Raw genomic sequence first — 21,539 nt, forward strand, 5'->3', positions numbered from 1 at the left:
CCAAGTTGACCACAGTAGTAGTAGTCGTCCTTCAGTACAAAGCTTTAAAAAGATCGATATATTAGTAAAATGACAAGGCTACTGGTGTGTATGCTTAATCATATGAGAATCCATGAAGTTATCAAATTTTTCTGAATTATAAATTATTACCCGATAAATTATACTTTAATAATCATAATTTAAATCAGGTTCCTTTAGGTTGCATGCAGGTGAAGTGATAAATTAGGGCTAAACATATATTTAATTGCAGATGACGACCATAAATACACTATTTTGCACCACTCTATTTATATGACACACAGGCAAAAGTCCTTGCTGACAAAATGGTAACAATAATGTATACACATACATTCCATATTCATCACTAAGCCTATACTCAAGCTGTTTTCCTTCTTATCATTGGTCTATAAAGGCCTCAAGGAAGTTATCATTTCACAGAGGCAGTCAACTTTGAACACAGTCTAATGCTACAGTAAATAACTCATTCCTTAGCCTACTTTACGGATACTGGCGCGTTAATGGTTAGTTGGCCCTCTTCGACGCCACACAAACTCTGCTTCAGAGAGCTAATATAAAAATGAGCAGGAAGCAAAAAGGGAACTGCGTGAAGTCAATTCCTCTGAAAGGGTGGGGTTTAGTCTCCTGCTGCCACACACTGTTAGTACATGGAATAAGAGCAGCCATAGCAGAGGTCTTTGTCCATGTCAACCCTCCACATCACACACAGTCTGCAGACAGTGGTCTGTCTATAGGCGTTGCTGAGTGTCAGAGTTAAGGTAAGTGATTAGGTATTTGCTAACTAAATGGTAGGGGTCCATCTGCTGGGAAAGACGAAAGCTCTGTAGGTTACATGCAGGCTATGTATTACTGTATGCGTTACATTGAAAAATAGGCTTCTATTGAGTATGCAGGTCCTCGTTAACTGAGAGAGAACCAGATGGTCATTGTAGAAGAGAGTTTGTTCTGAAAGACTTACCTGGGTAAATAAAGGTTTAAATTGCTATATTAAAAGGTAAGTCAGAAGGTTGACATTACCACTACATGATATCTAAGAATGAATTAAAAGTCATCAATTTGGTCTCTTTTGATGAGGTTTCATCATGTAAATCATGAATGATAGTAAGCTACCATTACATTGGGAGGACATCGGGAGCTCCAACATTGAAGCAAGCTTGACGTTTCTGGAACTTCCAAATGAACAAATCAAATTGCATGTTCATGAAAAGTGATGGAAAATGTCCAAACAAACTACAGCATATCATTCATGTATCATTCCTCAGTATCTCTATTAGATGTTCATTCATTGTCCAGGCCTGTCTTGAACACATTGTATGTTGGAGGGTGGATGATGCCCACATGCATATCAAAGAACATGTAGTCAGTACTTTTTATCCCTTCTTCATATTAAAGACATTGCCCTTAATGTATAATATTTTGTCAATGAATGAGTTACAATGCACTTTGGATAGCAGTGGAGTGATTGGAAATAGAAAACAAACTCTATCATGTTCATTCTTAAACTTTGTTGTTACGTGTCCACTGTCCATGCTCTTATGTTTACATTTCACAGTGGAGAGTTTTGGAGCTGGATATTAAACATGAATGACTTAATATTAATTTGATAACATACACAGTGTACAAAACACAAGGAACACTTGATCTTTCCATGACAGACTGACCAGGTGATTCCAGGGAAAAGCTATGATGTCACTTGTTAAATCCACTTTAATCAGTGTAGATGAAGGGAGGAGACCGGTTAAAGAAGGATTTTTAAGCCTTAAGACAATTGAGACATGGATTGTGTCTGTGTGGTATTCACAGGGTAATGGGCAAGACAAAATATTTAACTGCCTTTGAACTTGGTACGGTCAGGCACACCCGTTTGTGTGTGTCGAGAACTGCAATGTTGCTGGGTTTTTGCCGCTCAACAGTTTCCCGTGTGTATCAAGAATGGTCCACCACCCAAAGGACATTCAGCCAACATGAGACAACTGTGGGAAGTAGTGGAGTCAACATGGGCCAGCATCCCTGTGGAACACTTTCTACACCTTGCCCCGACGAATTGAGGCTCAATATTAGGAACGTGTTCTTAATGTTTTGTGCACCCAGTGTATGTTGGTCTGTGCAATTTCAGCAATATCCCTGAAACATTGATGCAAAGAAATTGCAAGCCGAAAGCTGCCTTCGCTTCTACAAAGAACAGTCACCCCGCTATGCAGTACGTCTTCTTGACCCATTTCTTTTAGTAGCTGGTATGTTACATTAAGGAAGAAAGTAGGGTTTGTAAAACCAAGATCTGTTTGTATGTTTTGGCCTGTTTGTATTATCTGAGGATGTGAGGAACCCTTCTGCCTAAATATCTTCACATGGAGAGTTTCCTATTGTGGTCAGACACACACTGAGTGTGTATGTGTGTTACGGTGACTGAGTGTGTATGTGTGTTACGGTGACTGAGTGTGTATGTGTGTTACTGCGACTGAGTGTGTATGTGTGTTACTGAGACTGAGTGTGTATGTGTGTTACTGCGACTGAGTGTGTATGTGTGTTACTGCGACTGAGTGTGTATGTGTGTTACTGCGACTGAGTGTGTATGTGTGTTACTGCGACTGAGTGTGTATGTGTGTTACTGCGACTGAGTGTGTATGTGTGTTACTGCGACTGAGTGTGTATGTGTGTTACTGCGACTGAGTGTGTATGTGTGTTACTGCGACTGAGTGTGTATGTGTGTTACTGCGACTGAGTGTGTACGTGTGTTACTGCGACTGAGTGTTTATGTGTGTTACTGCGACTGAGTGTTTATGTGTGTTACTGCGACTGAGTGTGTATGTGTGTTACTGCGACTGAGTGTGTATGTGTGTTACTGTGACTGAGTGTGTACGTGTGTTACTGTGACTGAGTGTGTATGTGTGTTACTGTGACTGAGTGTGTATGTGTGTTACTGTGACTGAGTGTGTATGTGTGTTACTGTGACTGAGTGTGTCTGTGTGTCACCACAAAAGTAAACTCTCCATGTAAAGACACACACACTTATCAGACAGGAAACGTCCAGAGAGCATTTGTTGCAAGGTTCCTGTTATCAACAAACCAACACTTTCATTGGAAGGGAGTGTGTCATTGAAAAGAAGACAAAGTACTCCATAAAATGATACTGAACCCATGTATGTTACTGTGCATAAAGTCTGTATTCCTCTTCACCATTGGTTAGTCGATTTAAGAGACACATCCTCATCCTTTGTTTATCCCACATTGAGGCTTGTATCAAACAAATAAATAATTTGGTGGTATGTTGTTAGTAGTATGTATTATACTATGTGTTAGTAGTGTTATGACAGTGTCAAGAGAGGAAGAGGGGATGTAACAGTAACCAGTTGAACCACAGTGGCGCCACTGATACTTTCCAACATTGTCTCTTTTTATTTAGCATTGCAGTGCATCACTGTTGCAACTTCCCTATAAATTCTACTGTGTCAGCCCAAGTGACTCAAGCTGTTTAGAAAAAAACCTAGCACTTGTGTGGCTGACAGGCTAAACACGACTGTTGTAATACAAGATATTACAATTGATAGAACAGCTGCAGCCACTAAAGAGATACATTTATACTTGCTCTACCTAGAAGCTTTAGGTCAGTGTTTTACCCAAGGCTTATATCTGCATGTAAACAACCTGTTTGAAATATTGTGTGGACTGCACAGTATGAGCTTGCAGCAGAGGCAAGGGGTTTGATTATGTGTCAAAGAGGATTATTTGTAACATAACATTACACAAAATTATAATACTGTTGTTGACATACTGCATAGTATCAAAATCATCTAGCTAGTGTGAAAAAAAAACATTACACTCATGGCTAGTCGGATGTGTCTACTATCTTGTAGTGTGAAAAGAGAGGGGGTATCAGCAGCAGATGCAATCAGGAAGTGAGAAGGAGGGTGTTTAAAATAGTCTGAGCTGAGCTGAGTAAACTTGTATCATGGAGATAGCATGCAGAGGAACCTTAACGATTAAGCTCTTTTGAATATATCTACGGTATAAGGAACATGGGTGAGTTGGAGTTGGTGAGAAACGTTCTGTCGTTACATGTCTGTGACGTTGAAGTATTCCTATTTGAGCGCCAAGATACCAGTAAATCTAGAGTACTTCAAATACAAAGTATTTGACATATGTATGAATTTGGACCCAGCTCTTCTGCATGGTGAACAATGGCATTTTCATGCTTTATGTTATCAGATGATCATACTCTGTACATTTGTGGCCTGTGGTATCAGCTGAGGTGACATCACCACACCAGTGTCCATAGTGGAGCCATTATCCTGATCCCCAGATAATTAACAAATATCTGACGCTATCTGTCTATTTGTCAAACTTGCTTTCCTTCCGTCTGATGCTGGAATGAATCAATAGAGGCCTTGTTTTGTGTGGAAGGCTGACAGTGGTGTGGTTGACCAACCCAGCAAGGTGCAATGAGTGGTAGATACAAAGAGCATAGGAATCCTTTTGTCTCTGTGTCTTATGTTTCCTACAATAGGGACCTATTTCTCCCCATATTTTACGAGTTCAACAAAGTATTGTCACTTCAATAGAACTGCATTACCAAAAATAGAGTTTGTGGACATTCATCAAATAAAAGGGATAGTGTATGCCAGCATGCCAACAGAGATACACATTATTTTGCGCTAAGCAATATTAACGCTAAGCTGTAAGTCAATGAACCCAAATCCGTAGTGAACTTTCCCTTTAACAATATCAGACATGAGAGCATAAGCATTGGCAACGATTGTAGGTGGGGAAAGGTTTGCGAGGGGTAGCTGATAATGTCCTGCCTTCATCGTATGGGGAAAAGAGAGGGTCAATGTGTTATGGAACATACAAATAAAATAAAATGTCACATGCGCCGAATATAACAGGTATAGATCTTACAGTGAAATGCTTACTTATGAGCCCCTAACCAACAATGCAATACAAATAAGAATAAGAAATAAAAGTACCTAAAGGTAAATAAAGAGCAGCAGTAAATTAATAATAGCGAGACAATTTTTTATTTTTTATTTTTTATTTCACCTTTATTTATCCAGGTAGGCTAGTTGAGAACAGGTTCTCATTTGCAACTGCGACCTGGCCAAGATAAAGCATAGCAGTGTGAACAGACAACACAGAGTTACACATGGAGTAAACAATTAACCAGTCAATAACACAGAGAAAAAAGGGGAGTCTATATACAATGTGTGCAAAAGGCATGAGGAGGTAGGCGAATAATTACAATATTGCAGATTAACACTGGAGTGATAAATGATCATGTACAGGTAGAGATATTTGTGTGCAAAAGAGCAGAACAGTAAATAAATAAAAACTGTGGGGATGAGGTAGGTGAAAATGGGTGTGCTATTTACCAATAGATTATGTACAGCTGCAGCGATCGGTTAGCTGCTCAGCTAGCTGATGTTTGAAGTTGGTGAGGGAGATAAAAGTCTCCAACTTCAGCGATATACAGGGGGGTACCGGTACAGAGTCAATGTGCAGGGGCACCAGTTAGTTGAGGTAATTGAGGTAATATGTACATGTAGGTAGAGTTATTAGAGTGACTATGCATAGATGATAACAAAAGAGAGTAGCAGCGGTGTAAAAAAGGGGGGAGGGTGCAATGCAAAAGTCTGGGTAACCATTTGATTAATGTTCAGTGGTCTTATGGCTTGGGGGAAGAAGCTGTTTAGAAGCCTCTTGGACCTAGACTTGGTGCTACGGTACCGCTTGCCGTGCGGTAGCAAAGAGAACAGTCTATGACTTGGGTGGCTGGAGTCTTGGACAATTTTTAGAGCCTTCCTCTGACACCGCCTTGTATAAAGGTCCTGGAAGGCAGGAAGCTTTGCCCCAGTGATGTACTGGGCAGTACACACTACCCTCTGTAGTGCCTTGCGGTCGGAGGCCGAGCAGTTGCCATACCAGGTGGTGATGCAACCGGTCAGGATGCTCTCGATGGTGCAGCTGTAGAACCTTTTGAGGACCTGAGGACCCATGCCAAATCTTTTCAGTCTCCTGGGGGGGGATAGGTTTTGTCGTGCCCTCTTCACGACTGTATTGGTGTGCTTGGACCATGTTAATTTGTTGGTGATGTGAACACCAAGCTCTCAACCTGCTCAACTATAGCGCCGTCGATGAGATTTGGGGCGTGCTCTGTCCTCTTTTTCCTGTAGTCCACAATCATCTCCTTTGTCTTGATCATGTTGAGGAAGAGGTTGTTGTTGTCCTGGCACCACACGACCAGGTCTCTGACCTCCTCCCTATAGGCTGTCTTGTTATTGTTGGTGATATCCATGGCTTCTGGTTGGGGTATGTATGTACGGTCATTGTGGGGACAACGTCATCGATGCACTTATTGATGAAGCCAATGACTGATTTTGTGTACTCCTCAATGCAATTGGAGGTATCCCGGAACATTTTCCAGTCTGTGCCAGCAAAAGAGTCCTGTACCACTTTTTTATTGATCGAGTCACTGTTGCTTCCTGCTTTAATTTCAGCTTGTAAGCAGGAATCAGAAGGATATAATTATCGTCAGATTTGCCAAATGGAGGGTGGTGGAGAACTTTGTATGTGTCTCTGTGTGTGGAGTAAAGGTGGTCCAGAGTTTTTTACTTCTGTTTGCACATTTAACATGCTGATAGAAATTTTGTGTGACCGATTTAAGTTTGCTTGCATTAAAGTACCTGCCACTAGGAGCGCCACCTCTGGATCAGCGTTTTCCTGTTTGCTTATGGCAGAATAGAGCTCATTTGGTGCGGTCTTAGTGCCAGCATCGGTCTGTGTTGGTATTTAGACGTAAACTCTCTCGGTAGATAGAGTACCTCATGATAAGCTGTAGACCACACTAACTCAGGCAAGCAAAACCTTGAGACTTCCTTAGATATCGTGCACCAGCTGTTATATACAAAAGACATAGTCTGCCACCCCGTCTTACGAGACGCCGCTGTTCTATCCTGCTGATACAGCGTATAACCAGCCAGCTGTATGTTGACAATGTCATCGTTCAGCCACAACTCCGTGAAGCATAGGATATTACAGTTTTTAATGTCCCGTTTGTAGTTTAATCTTCCGCGTAGGTCATCGATTTTATTTTCCAAAGATTGAGCGTTTGCTAGCAGAATGGAAGGCAGTGCGGGTTTATTTGATCGCCTATGAATTTTCAGAAGGTGCAAATGACGGGGATCTGGGCCTGGTCCCAGTAAAGCAGCATATCATTCACGTCGTGCTTGTCGTTAAAGGAAAAAAAGGATTATGCCAGATCATGATGAGTAATAGCTGTTCTGATGTCCAGAAGTTATTTTCGGTCATAAGAGACGGTAGCAGCAACATTATGTACAAAATAAGTAAAACAATAAGTTACAAACAATGCAAAGAAACAAACAAAAACGCAATTGGATAGGAACAAGTAAATTGTCAGCCATCTTCTCTGGCACCATCTTACAGATGTAGGATATTAATTTGATCACACTGTTGCTGGAGAACTTTACTGCAATGGAGGACATTTAAAAAATGTTGAGGTTCCGCTTTGAAATTTCAGACTTGATTTTCAATGTATCAACTCCTACAAAAATGTCCATTATTTATAATCTACATAATAATTCATATTTCCTGTTGCTGCAGTATTACATTCCTGCTGTAGCAAACTGGATCAAATTAAGATCCTACATCTGTAGAGAAGCAGGAAGATGTGGGTAAAGGAAACAGTTGTGCCACAACGAAGGAGGAAACATTGGCAGGAGCGCTCATGCAAACCAGAGGTTAATATATACACACTGATATCTGCTCCGGATCACATCTGTTTCTATCTGCTTTCAGATCTATGCTGTAGATCTATGCTTTAGATCAATGCTGTAGTGACAAAGCACAGAGTTCATGAAGAGTAGGTAAGTAGTTAGTCGTATAAGAACCTGGGGGAAGTTGGTCTTATAGTCTTATAGATATACCTTCCCAAAATCCTAACCTTAACCATGAGGGATGACAATGTAAAACTGACCTTAGGGCAGTGTCTAGAGGGAAATGTTACCCTACTCTGTTAAGCACTGTGGAAACTTGTGATAAGCTGAGTTTTGGGTAAATACCTGTACAGTACACCATTAATCAAATGATGTTGTTCATGATTTATCCAATGGAGAACAGTCAACTACACATTTCCTCCAGTAGCTACGGTCACTAGCAAGGTTTGCTACAGCACTTGATGTTGTTGAAGCTGCTGGTCTCTTTATCCCCCATTAGGCCTTGAATGCATGGGACCAAAACATTTTATACCTTCTTCCATCTCTGACTGTAGCTGTTAAGTTGACCTGCCTTTTCTCCAGGTAACATCTGATCAGACCATGTCAGACAATCTCCTGGAAGAGATCTTCATAAAACGCTCCCAGCAGAAGAAGAAGACCTCCCCTTTAAACTTCAAAGAGAGGCTGTTCATCCTCACGCAGGACAAGATCGCCTACTACGACTATGATCTGGACAAAGGGGTATGTACTCGTAGCCTGGATCTGTTTGTGCTGATCTGGGACCAGGTTAATGTACTGTATTTTTAATTTTATTTATCTGTTATTTTACCAGGTAAGTTGACTGAGAACACGTTCTCATTTGCAGCAACGACCTGGGGAATAGTTACAGGGGATGAATGAGCCAATTGTAAACTGGGGATTATTAGGTGACCGTGATGGTTTGAGGGCCAAATTGGGAATTTAGCCAGGGTTAACACCCTACTATTACAATAAGTGTCATGGGATCTTTAATGACCTCAGAGAGTCAGGACACCCATTTAACGTCCCATCCGAAAGACGGCACCCTACACAGGGCAGTTTTAGACCAGAGGAAAGAGAGCCTTCTACTGGCCCTCCAACACCACTTCCAGCAGCATCTGGTCTCCCATCCAGGAACTGACCTGGACCAACCCTGCTTAGCTTCAGAAGCAAGCCAGCAGTGGTATGCAGGGTGGTATGCTGCTGGCTTATGTTATCATTATAAACATTGACCATAACCCAAGTGTAGTTTCACACTATAACAATTTTATCATACTACGCTATGCTCCCACAAATATACTGCAGTACCTGTATTGTTGGTCATCTCAATAGGTCTGGGCTTAGTAGTCCTGCCGTTCCCCCACTTACTGTAATCCTTTAATCCTCTGTGCAGAAAAAGAAGGGGTTGAAAGGCACCGTGGGCATCGATAAGATCAAGTGTGTGGGGACAGTACAGCCGGAGCCCAGTGCCCCCGCGGAGCGCCAGTACCCGTTCCAGGTGAGCTACTGCTGGTCCTAGATCAGTGAGACCAATGAGATTAACACAACAACAGATCTCAGACCTGTGGATGTTTTAGTTCACTCGCTCTTCTTCTCGTGTCCTGTTACAATAATTCTGTGTGGCAGTAAAAAGAGAATGCACTCCATCATTGTTGCTCCAGTTGAGTGACATCAGATGACCTCTAGATACTGTAGATGTTTAATGAAGCGTTGTGCTTCCTTTAACTCTCTGACACTATTCTCCAGGCATTTACTTTGCTCAGTCTTAGTTGAGGGTCCAGTTAGCCCTGGGCTAAAATCATGCAGGATGGAAAGCCCATAGAGACTATTCAGGTAGCTTTGAGGTGAAAAGGGATATACTGCATCTACCTAAGAGAAACGAATTTACCCAGCAGTGCAGAGATGGTTAACATGCTGAAAATCAATCTACCTCAACAGAGAAACTAATTTACCCAGCAGTGCAGAAATGGTTAACACGCTGAAAGTCAATAAGAAGAAGTGAAAACAACTCTCTTGACAGTGGAGACCGAGCTGAACTGAGGGTTTCAGCAACAGTGCAGGTGTCACCACAGTAGACATGGTGACTAAGCAGCAAATGATATTACAGCCTCTATAAAGACACAGGAAATACCCAATATATTTGCATACCCCTAAATTAGGAGTTTGTGGGATGGGTGGCAGCAAGGCTAAGAAGCACAATAAGCTAACCTAATGTAGCAGGCATTTATTTATCTCCAAAGCAGTAACCTATGGTCATTGCTTGCTATATAGCACAAACAGATCTGAGAGCAGGTTCAGAAAACAGTGTTTGTGTCCCTATTGTTGTGATAGAATAGATACTTCTACACTATTGTATTGCTTTCATGTGTACGGCCTGACCTGGTACTACCCTTCACCAACTGAAGAAACAGCTGTTTCTCTCTATCCCCCATTTACCACAGATAATCTACGATGAGGGCCCACTTTACATATTCGCCAAGAGCGACGAGGTCCGAAAGCAGTGGCTCCACAAGCTGAAGCATGGTCAGTATGCAGCATTATTGTACACCTAACACTAAAGTGTCGGACGAAGAATAGACAAAGGGAGACATGAGATACCGTAAACATTTCCTTACAGCCCATAATACCAGCCCCATTGTTTAGTCAGATCTAGGTGTCTATGCAAATTGCCAGTGTTGATCCAATGTAAATGTCGTCCCATATTCTGTGCCGCCATGTTAAGTGGTGCGTTTCAACAAGGACCTGATGCAGAAGTACCATCCATGCTTCTGGATGGACGGCATGTGGCAGTGCTGCCAGCAGGAAGTCAAACAAGCCATGGGCTGCAGGGTGCTGGAGAACAAGAATGTAGGTCAGTAATGTGGTGGGAAAGCCATCAATAAAACTGGCAGTAAAAAGAGTATGTGTTCTCTACCAGCTTATGTAATTAGGAAGTAAATGGGAACATTTTACTTAAAGCTTGCAGTTATAATGCACTATGATGCTGTTATAATGCATCGCAGAACCATATATTCAGATATACCTCAATATATGACTCTGATGCATTGAAAGATGTGTATGATATGATGATGATGTCTTAAATGTAAATGTAAATGTAAATAATGCATGTATGATGTCTTTATAACGCATCTATGATGTCTTATAATCATCTCATAATACCCCAGACTAATACCAGCCATTTTGTATCAGTATAAATGTTGATACATAGAGATACATACATATATAACCATTTACAACTTGTACCTGCAGGCTTGAAGTGATAACAAGTAACTGAGGAAATAAGTATTATAGGTAACGGCAGAGAAGCATAAATTGTAGTCACAGAGAACAAAACATGAAGCACCCCCTTTCCCTTATAGGGGTTTCAAAGGGGTCTCGGAGGCAATCCAGAAAACCCCTTCCACCGACGCCAGAAGAGGTCTGTCTTACATGTTCTCGCCACTCTTGTGTTCAGTTACTGTATCTCTACTTCTGATTGATACAGGAAGGATATACAGCATCACCCATCTTTATCAATGTTGTCTCCCATCCCATTTTTCAGGAGAAACATTTGAGGCCTTTACCTCCGCAGCCTCCCGAGGAGCCTGCGCTCACCACAGGCATGACGGTGGTCGCTGAGTATGAGTACACACCCTCCACGCCCCAGGATCTGGAGCTGAGGAAGGATGAGGAGTACATCATTCTGGAGATGTCTGACTCCAACTGGTGGAGGGCCAGGGACAAATACGGGTGAGAGAGGCAGAGAGGAAATCGAGAAGAGACAGGTGGAGGAAGGGTTGTTTAAGAAAGTTGAAGCTCATTTTCTGCATATCTATATAATTTATGCTCATTTTAAAATGTTATTTGGAGAACAGCAAAAAGAAGCAAAAATGGCCACAGCCATTATCACTGTAGCTTCATTCACCTCAGCCCATCTACAAACACATAGCCTATTAGATATACAATTAGCCACTACACATGAACTCACATTTAATATATACAGAGGGATCTGTTACCAGAAAAGGTATTTTATTAAAAGAAGGGTAACAAATCGTTTTGCTTTACAGAACAATGTTTTTTGCAGTTTTACAGTATATTCCCTGCAATTCTACACATTTTGCCATGGGGTGGGGAGAAAGTGTTGCAGTTTTAAAGCTAATTTCCTGCAATTCTACACATTTTTCCTTGACTTACGCCATGCTAATATGATATCTGAGTGAGAGTGACTAACAAAATCAATGGGGGCCCCTGGAGGTAGCTGGCTAGACTAACTAGACTAATTTACCAATATTTTTCATTTTTTTAGCTGACATGGGCTAATTGAGTAACTGCTAGTGATTGACATACACTGAGTATAGCAAACATTAGGAACACCTTCCTAATATTGAGTTGCACCGCCCACCTTTTGCTCTCAGAACAGCCTTAATTTGTCTGGGCATGGGACTCTACATGCTCTACACAACAACAGTTGTGTCAAGTTGGCTGGATGTCCTTTGGGTGATGGGTAATTCTTGATACACATGACAAACTGTTGAGTGTGAAAAACCCAGCAGTGTTGCAGTTCTTGACACAAATCGGTGCGCCTGGCACCTACTACCATACCTCGTTCAAAGGCACTTAAATCTTTTGTCTTGCCTATTCACCCTCTGAATGACACACACACAATCCATTGTCTCAAGGCTTAAGCATCCTTCTTTAACCTGTCTCCTCCCTTCATCTACACTGATTGAAGTGGATTTAACAAGTGACATCATTAAGGGATCATATCTTTCACCTAGAAAGAGCAGATGTTTTTAATGTTTTGTGCACTCGCCTCCCAGTGGGCAAAACTTGGTTGCAATCATTATGACAATATTATCTGAAGTTGTTCAGGTTGTACACTGTTTTTAAAGGAACAAGTATTTTAGCAACCAGTCAAATGTAACCAGTTTACAACCTGGAAATGATACCATTATGATGTTGTATGTTACCTGCTGGGCTGTGTGTTTGCTGGAAGAACACTTCTAAAACATAACACCTATCAACAAGAAAGCACAAGAAAAACACATTAAAAAAGCCCTCACCGACCCTTCACCCAGCTGTGCTTCCCTTTCTAGTCTGTAATGGTTTGCAAGCCCTGCCACATCCGACAAGTGCCAGAGCTGGTGTAGTAAGATTCGATCTTAGTCCTGTGTTGACGCTTTGCCTGTTTGATGGTTCGTCGGAGGGCATAGCGGGATTTCTTATAAGCTTCCATGTTAGAGTCCCGCTCCTTGAAAGCGGATCCTCAAACCTTTAGCTCAGTGCGGACGTTGCCTGTAATCCATGGCTTCTGGTTGAGGTATGTACGGTCATTGTGGGGACGACGTCATCGATACACTTATTGATGAAGCCAGTGACTGATTTTGTGTACTCCTCAATGCCATCGGAGGAATCCCGGAACATGTTCCAGTCTGTGATAGTAAAACAGTCCTGTAGTTTAGCATCTGCTTCATCGGACCACTTTTTTATTGATCGAGTCACTGGTGCTTCCTGCTTTCATTTTTGCTTGTAAGCAAGAATGAGGAGGATAGAATTATGGTCAGAGTTGACAAATGGAGAGCGAGGGAGAGCTTTGTATGCGTCTCTGTGTGTGGAGTAAAGGTTCCAGAGTTTTTTCCCTCTTGTTGCACATTTAAAATGCTGCTAGAAATTTTGTGAGACCGATTTAAGTTTCCTTGCATTAAAGTCCCTGGCCACTAGGAGTGCCGCCTCTGGATGAGCGTTTTCCTGTTTGCTTATGGCGGAATACAGCTCATTGAGTGCGGACTCAGCCTCAGTCTGTGGTGGTATGTATACAGCTACGGAAAATACAGATGAATACTCTCTCGGTGGATAGCTTATCATGAGGTACTCTATAGACCACCCTAACTCAGGCGAGCAAAACCTTGAGACTTCCTTAGATATCGTGCACCAGCTGTTATTTAGAAAATACATAGTCTGCCGCCCCTCGATTTTAAACATAACACCTATCAACAAAAAAAACAGTTTAAAAAAGCCCTGACTGACCCTTGGCCCTGTAACAAAACAATGACATGCTTCCAAGAATAGAGATGAGGACTGGTGATCAGTATACCAAGGTTAAGGTACATTGGTATCTTAAAGTCACCGGTGCATTTAAACTGTTTTCATGATATGTGTGTTGTTTTAACATGCAGTAAGAATAACAATCATATCCCTTTCATACATTATGGGCAACATTTTCATGATGCAAAATAGTGATGATGCAAAACACAGTAAAACTCATTTTAATCTGGCAGTGTGATTTCATTTGATACTTTTCTTCAGAAATGTGTGTTTATGCATTGCTGAGATTACCAAACTCAGTTAAATAATCATATTTTTATCATGCATATTGTTGAGGAAAAGTGTTAAATTGAATCACACAGCTAGATTAAAATGTTGAGTTTTAAGGTATGTTTTTCACAGATGTGAACTGTTGTGCAGCGTGAAAACATCACCCTGTGTCTTTAACATGCTAAATGTACATTGACTTATCAGGAGATTGTGTGTGGCCTTCCTTTGCAGCAAGGAGGGATACATTCCCAGTAATTACGTTGTGGAGGCTGGAAATGAACTGGAAAAGTTTGAGTGAGTATGGAATTCTCTTGCTAGAAAACATTGACTATTAAACATTGCATTACAATGATAGGGTTTCAGATGTAATCCTACACCTCTCTAATCCTGTGGGAACCAAAAATAATGAGGTACCAAGTCACCACACCTTCCGAACACATTAAATCCCAGCAGGGCCGTGTTCAGTGGGGCACGCAACAGAAAACGTTTCAAAATGTTTTGCAACTGGATGCGAAAATGTGCATTTCTTATTGGATGAATCAAGGTAGTCCCTCCCTGTTTCAATCCGTTTTCTTCCGTTTAGTGCCTAATTAACACGATTCAGCAGAATACTGCCTCAAGTGACCTGCTTTAATACCCGTTGCTATGAGGTCAGTTTAACCATAGTGGTTTATAACATGCTCATTTCACCTTTTCTTTTTCCCAGCTGGTACTGCAAGAGCATGAACCGTAGCCAGGCAGAGAATCTGTTGAAGACAGAGGTAATCTCAATGAGAAAACAAAACATCTGTAACATACAGTATCAGTTGACATACAACTGTTCCTCTCCTTTGCACAAGTGCTGCATTTAAAATATCAGTTATTTCCATTGTGGTCGTTATAGCATTAGCTATGGACACCAATTTTAGCTATGGGCACCATCATCTGTCAAATAGCTTAGAATGACAGAACATTGCTATGGGATACTCACAAAGCAATACTGCCTCTGCTTTGTATGTACCTCTGCTATTGAGGTTGTTGTTTTTTATTTTTTCCCAGAACAAAGATGGTGGTTTCTTAGTACGTGACTCAAGCAAAGCTGGGAAGTACACCGTTTCTGTGTTCACCAAGGGCGGGTGAGTTTATTGAGGGCAGACAGATGGGGCATGGCTAACTGTGCCTGCATCCCAAATGGCAACCCTTTATGGTCCAATACTTTTGACCAGAGCCCAGGGGGTGCTATTTGGGACGCATCCTGTGAGTAGGCCTATCCACTAGTCAAAACCGTGAATGAGTCCAAAATGGTACACAATTCTCTATGTAGTGCACTACTTTTGACCATATGGCTCTGGTCTAACGTAGTGCACTACATAGGAATTGGATGCAATGTCAAACACAGCCCATAAATGGAAAGTCAAAAGAAGAACTGCTCAGCAGTAGATATTGAAAGCAAAAACAGCCGCCTACAGAGGAAGAGAGATGTAAATGTCTCCATGCAAAACCAGGATTATTCTTTCTGCACAACCTTTCAAAGGGCTTGGGTCAAAAGTACCACACTATATATGGCAGGAGTATTCAAATGTTCTACCTGAAACTGTTGGTGTCCCAGGCAATGTTCCCTCAAAAAATGTTTGGCACTGAGCAAATGTAATTTACTGTGAGCACAGAGGCTGTGAACACTGAGGCTGTTCCCGCTTTAAGTTATAGTTTTCACTGTGGCCAAGTAGGTTACTGTGGCTATTTGATCATAATGTAGGCCTACCAGAGTGGCCTACTATTTAAAAAAAAAACATGAAGAAAAATGCATCCCATAACATCTGAACATGAAATATCGGTTCTGTTACTCAGTCTACAGTAACAGCAATGTGTTGTGTTCAATGAAAAAACTTGACATTATCCTGTTTAATGACTTAAATGTAAATGTAATGTCCTTCAAACAGGCGATGAAAAAGGGTGTGTTGTTTGATGCAAGAAACCACTGTACAAAATAGCATTCATTATTCATTATTCACATACCATTATTACAGAGAATCAGACAAATTATGCTACCATCAACCTATTGGCTACATAGCTTATTCAAGCCTGTCTCAAAATACAACACAGACCCTTTAAGACATAAAAAAGCTATTGACCTGACTTGCTTTTCAAAGATGGCTAGAAATGCACACATTTTGTGCTCATGTAGGAAGCAGCCACTCCCCCATTGTTGAGGAGAAATTAGCTATAACTGGGCTAATAACTCACTTACTAGCAAAGAATATTAACAAATGTGCACAGGTGGCTACATGCAGCTCTCGCGTTGATCTCAAAACAAGCGCATCTTCTCTTGACTGCTCACACTGTAAACACAGTCCAGTTCAAAGTGAATGGCATAGATCCATATGGCAATGGCTATTTGCTTATAGGCCTACTTCAGCTCTGATTGGTTATGGTGCAGTGGTCTGTGTAGAATACAGGCCTGAGTTGTGTCTGTCAATGCAATTGAATTCTACACCAATGCGCTCTGCCTACAAGGCGTTCTGCCTACAAGAAAATCTCTAAAACAGTTAGTTAAGTCTTGCATAGTTCATTTTGTTTGCGTATGTGACATTGAAGTGGCTAATATTACATTGATTTGAGCACAATTCTCACAGTAGAGCAAAATGTTGATCGTGTTAACGAAAGGGGAAAACTCTAGAAGGTTGAGTAAAGTTCAGTCATTGGTCCCAGGTCTAAATCAATCCCCGATTTATGGGGAATCATTTTTTTTAAAGCAGTGGAACTAGCTTCGAGGTCCAGGTTTGAATTTGCAAGATATAGGGAATAGGGTGCCATTTTGGATGCAATCAATGTGTGAACAGAGCATCTTGTTGTTACTTTCAGATTCACAGCTCATGAAAAGAAACAAAACTATTAAAGGGACATTACACTCCAATATTAAAGATCCAGCTATACACCACAATAACATTTTTTTACAAAAGAGATAAGATGTAATTTCTAGGTGTGCAGTGCTTATCTTTTACATTCATTTGGGGTTGAGGCATATAACTAGATCTACACAACTAAGGGCGTGGGATGTAGATTCAATGGAATTAGGCTACTTTTGAGGTCTAAAAGCATCTGACAAAGTTTGATTTTGGAGTGTTGTGTCCCTTTAAATTCCTATCTAAATTAACACAACCTAGTAACTCTCCTCACTCACACCAAACATAACACTCCTAACTCAAACCAAACCAAACACTACTCACTCTTCCCATTAGGGAGACTGCAGGTAACTGCAGACACTACAACATCTGCACCACCCAACAAGGCCAGTTCTACTTGGCAGAGAAGCACAATTTCAGCAGCATCCCAGACCTCATTAACTACCACCAGCACAATGCAGCAGGTACAACTAACCCCAACTAAGGTTTTCAAAATTCCAGTAACTTTCCTAAAATTCCCAGGTTTTCCAGAAATCCTGGTTGGAGGGTTCTAGATTTCCTTCTTATTCCCTCCTGATTCCAGGAATTTTCCAATCGAGATTTCTGGAAAACCAGGACATTTTGGGAAACTAGCCGGAAATGTGCAACCCTACACCAACACATCACTTCATATGCATCTGTGTAACAGTACAGGTTCATCATGATGAAATACAGCACTTACGATATATTGTCCATCATGTCCCATTCCAGGTATGGTCAGCAGGCTGAAATACATTGTGTCAAGTCGTGCAAAAAATGCCCCTTCCACAGCAGGGCTTGGTTATGGTGAGTGTGTTCTTTCAATACATTTCTATTGAGAGAGTATTATGTATACACTGTAGCCTGGTGGTCCGGTCTGTTTGTGTTCTGGGCAACTCCTCTCTGTCTGTGTTGTCAGGCTGAAGATATGTAGCTGTACCACTTGACAACAATAGAATAGTTGGTCGTGGCACATACAATATGGGACCAGAATAGTGCAGTAACAGAAACCCTTATGACTGACTTTGAGAAATGCTATCTGTGGCTTGATTGCTAACATGAGTAAACATTGTGTTCCTTCAATTTGTTGTTTTGTCCTCCAGGGGTATGGGAGATTGACCCACGCCACCTCACCTTCATCAAGGAGCTGGGCAACGGGCAGTTTGGAGTGGTGAAGTATGGAAAGTGGCAGGGCCAGCATGACGTGGCCATCAAGATGATCAAGGAGGGCTCCATGTCTGAAGACGACTTCATAGAGGAGGCCAAAGTCATGATGTAAGCAAAGCTCTTTTTTAAAATCTCAGATGGCTGCAGTCAGTGGACTATGGGGTCAAATGTATTACATGAATGCTCAATTTCAATTCAATCCCTATCTCCTACTACCATACCTGCTACACCTAAGGCACTTGTGCTGATGTAAATCAAATCAAATCGTATTTGTCACATTCATATAGGTAGAGGTAAAGTGACTAGGTAACTAGAGCAATAGGGACTAGAGCCATAGGGAATAGATCCATAGGTAGAGATATATCCAGAGCTTTGGAGGCTGCTGAGGGGAGAATGGCTGGCACGGCGTTAATGGAATGGCATCAAACACATGGAAACCATGTTTTTTATGTATTTGATAGTATTCCACTAATTCCGCTCCAGTCATTACCATGAGGCTGTCCTCCCCAATTAAGATGCCAGCTAACTCCTGTGGACAAGAGGTACAGTATTTAGAGGCATATATGGTAACAGCTCTACCTTGTCCCCTGCTGAAATTCTCCTCTTATGGGGCAGTCGAATTGTAAAATTCTGTGAACTTTCAATAAATTCCCTGTTTTTCCAAAAACCCTGATTGGAGGATTCTGGATTTCCTGCTTATTCCTTCCTGATTCTGGGAATCCTCCAAATGGGATTTTGGAAAAACCAGGGAATTTATTGAAAGTTCTTAGACAATAGTGTTGCTCAATTTAACCTACATAGGCCTACAACACATGCTTAATCTTGTCTCTTTTCGATTGAACTAGGAAGCTCCGCCACGAGAACTTGGTTCAGCTGTACGGCGTGTGCACCAAACAAAGGCCCATCTACATTGTCACAGAGTTCCTCTCCAACGGCTGCCTACTCAGCTATCTGCGGGAAGGGCTGAAGCAGCATCCATCCCCCATCCAGCTCCTGGAAATGTGTAAAGACGTCACAGAGGGCATGGCCTACCTGGAGGCTCAGCAGTACATCCACAGAGACCTGGTAAGATATTATAATTGTTGTGGAAATTCTACAGAGGGACACTCGAAGTCAATCTTAAATGATACATTGTTTATTATCAGCGCGCTGGAGAGGTTCCAACCAACTCAATGCACCAAGTACACATGTCGATCAGGAGCTCTACCTGGGGCAGTCCTGTTAGAGCCTTATATACTGGTTCCAGACACATTGCATAGGTTTCGTTCATAGGATTGGTTCCGGCATGTGTCTGGCACCGTCACCCATCTTAACTTATAGAACATATTCTGGGCATTCTGCCAGATGGTCCTAAGGAGGAGGTCATGTCGCCCCTCCGCTCATATCTTTACCAAGCACAGGCAGGAACCAAGGATTATTTACGACACTAAGACAAGATTAACATTTTCAAGGCTGTCTCTTCACATGATAAACATTTCCATCACATACTTATAAGTCAAATAGCTTGGGTTTTGCCATTTCCCCTTTTGGGACTATTCCACTGACTCCGTTTTGGGACTATTACACTGATTGTTCAAACTAAATCAAGCGCAGTTCACGTATTTGAAAGACACAGCAGGTCTGATCCTGACATGATACTACTACTATCCTATACTAAACAATACTGGGCCCAAATAACACATACTCTGTTCTATTTCTCAGGCTGCAAGAAACTGCTTGGTAGATACCAATGGGACCATTAAAGTCACTGACTTTGGACTGTCGAGGTAAACGACTGTGATTGTTGTACTTGAATCTGGCAGCTTTTACAAATAAGCACACACTGCAGAAATACCTGACAAATAAATCAAATCTACAGTTGATTCTTACAGCAATATTATGTAATTTTTGCTACTTTCTTGACAAGTTGACAACTCTCCCTGTCATGTCAGGTATGTCCTGGATGATGAGTACACCAGCTCTGCAGGCTCCAAGTTCCCAGTGCGCTGGTCTCCTCCTGAGGTCCTGCTCTACTGTAAATTCAGCAGCAAGTCAGACATCTGGGCTTATGGTTTGTATAGGCCTCCTATCTTAGCTCAGATCCAGGTCCCAGGTCTGTTTGAGCGGTCTTGTCAACTCGGTATGGTTGTTGTCACACCAATGACCATATGAGTTGGCGAGAGCGAACAGATCTGGGAACAGGTTACAGCTATTTAGCCTTTAATTCACTAACTGATCATTACATTACTGCTGATCATTTAATAAATATTGACAAGGTTACCTTGCTCTCCATAGGGGTCTTAATGTGGGAGGTCTACACCTTAGGGAGGCTTCCCTACGAACGGTTAAACAACAATGAGATAGTGGAACAGGTGTCCCGAGGCCATCGCCTCTATCGCCCCCAGTTGGCCAACGACAGAGTCTACACCATCATGACCAGCTGTTGGCTGGATGTACGTACAGTATAAAGTAGCCAGCATAATGCCTGGTCCCAGATCTCTATATTCTGTCTTGATAAATTTCATGGTCACTGTCAAACCAAGTTTGCAAAACTGTCAAAAAAGTGTCAAAGATAAATGTCAGTAGAATGGACATGTCAGCTTGACAGCTTCTAATCTAAAACAGTTTGCCTCACCTTCATGTCTTGTCCCTCCTCTTGAATTGACTGGCAGAAGGCGGACGAGAGACCCACCTTTCAGGAGCTGTCGGTGACTGTTCAGGACTTGCTCTATGAGCTCCAGTAGATCCAACCACCACATTCTGAGATTGAAACACAGTTCGCAGACTCATCCCTCTGGCAGATACACTTCCTCATGCAGAGCAGACTCAAGACTTCATCCCCTCAGGGCCTCATTCATTCTGTGCATCGGCCATTGAGGAACCTGCTTTAGGAGAAGTAGATAAAACTGTTAAAGAAGGATCAGCCATCCTATGGGAGCGCTGAGAGATGCTATATGGTTGAACATGGGACACCCATGATGAACTCCAGTAGTGAAATAAAATATTATTTGATGAATGTATCGGTTGGTTATTGAGAACATGCTAGATATGAAAAGTTTTTCCTTATTTATTTTGCATGTTTTATTTTATTACTATCATTGGTGAACTGCATTCAATAATACATACATACATACATACATACATACATACATACATACATACATACATACATACATACATACATACATACATACATACATACATACATACATACATACATACATACATACATACATACATACATACGAGAGGCCAATCTGTTTCTGTAAGATTTCTTGTTTCTTTTCTATGTCTAGCCACTGAAATGTATAGTAAGAAGAAACACCCTTTATCAACTGAAAATGTAGCTATGTTCTTTCATTAAATGATTGAGAAAGAGCAGCAGCCTACCTTGCAGCGTCTGAGCCTCAGTATCTTAAGATAAACATATTGCATA

At 41.6% G+C, this 21,539-nt stretch overlaps 1 protein-coding gene across 4 annotated transcripts; it reads left to right on the forward strand.

Moving 5' to 3' along the window:
* Positions 1–622: 622 nt before the first annotated feature.
* On the forward strand, positions 623–21,119 carry btk (Bruton agammaglobulinemia tyrosine kinase). Of its 4 annotated transcripts, none has more exons than XM_046295878.1 (19): positions 623–776; positions 7,828–7,895; positions 8,328–8,486; positions 9,157–9,261; positions 10,205–10,286; positions 10,486–10,614; positions 11,123–11,181; positions 11,305–11,492; positions 14,289–14,351; positions 14,764–14,818; positions 15,096–15,172; positions 17,276–17,403; positions 17,690–17,764; positions 18,061–18,232; positions 18,970–19,189; positions 19,826–19,890; positions 20,056–20,174; positions 20,399–20,556; positions 20,776–21,119. In XM_046295878.1, the coding sequence occupies exons 3-19, from the start codon at positions 8,346–8,348 to the stop codon at positions 20,845–20,847; spliced, it is 1,908 nt and encodes a 635-aa protein (XP_046151834.1). In that variant the 5' UTR covers positions 623–776; positions 7,828–7,895; positions 8,328–8,345; the 3' UTR covers positions 20,848–21,119. The 4 variants fall into 4 exon arrangements, with proteins under 4 accessions (XP_046151834.1, XP_046151838.1, XP_046151836.1 ...); XM_046295882.1 differs by having other exon boundaries at positions 20,779–21,119; XM_046295879.1 differs by lacking the exon at positions 623–776 and adding an exon at positions 3,951–4,038.
* The last annotated feature ends 420 nt before the right edge of the window (positions 21,120–21,539 follow it).

The sequence above is a fragment of the Oncorhynchus gorbuscha genome, linkage group LG13, assembly GCF_021184085.1.
Source record: "Oncorhynchus gorbuscha isolate QuinsamMale2020 ecotype Even-year linkage group LG13, OgorEven_v1.0, whole genome shotgun sequence".
NCBI lineage: Eukaryota > Metazoa > Chordata > Actinopteri > Salmoniformes > Salmonidae > Oncorhynchus > Oncorhynchus gorbuscha.

Coding starts and splice junctions, on each gene's coding strand:
- btk (XM_046295878.1), top strand. CDS start 8,346: ATGTCAGACAATCTCCTGGAAGAGATCTTCATAAAACGCTCCCAGCAG. Junction 11,493..14,288: donor AGGGCCAGGGACAAATACGG/GTGAGAGAGGCA, acceptor CTTCCTTTGCAG/CAAGGAGGGATACATTCCCA. Junction 17,404..17,689: donor CCACCAGCACAATGCAGCAG/GTACAACTAACC, acceptor GTCCCATTCCAG/GTATGGTCAGCAGGCTGAAA.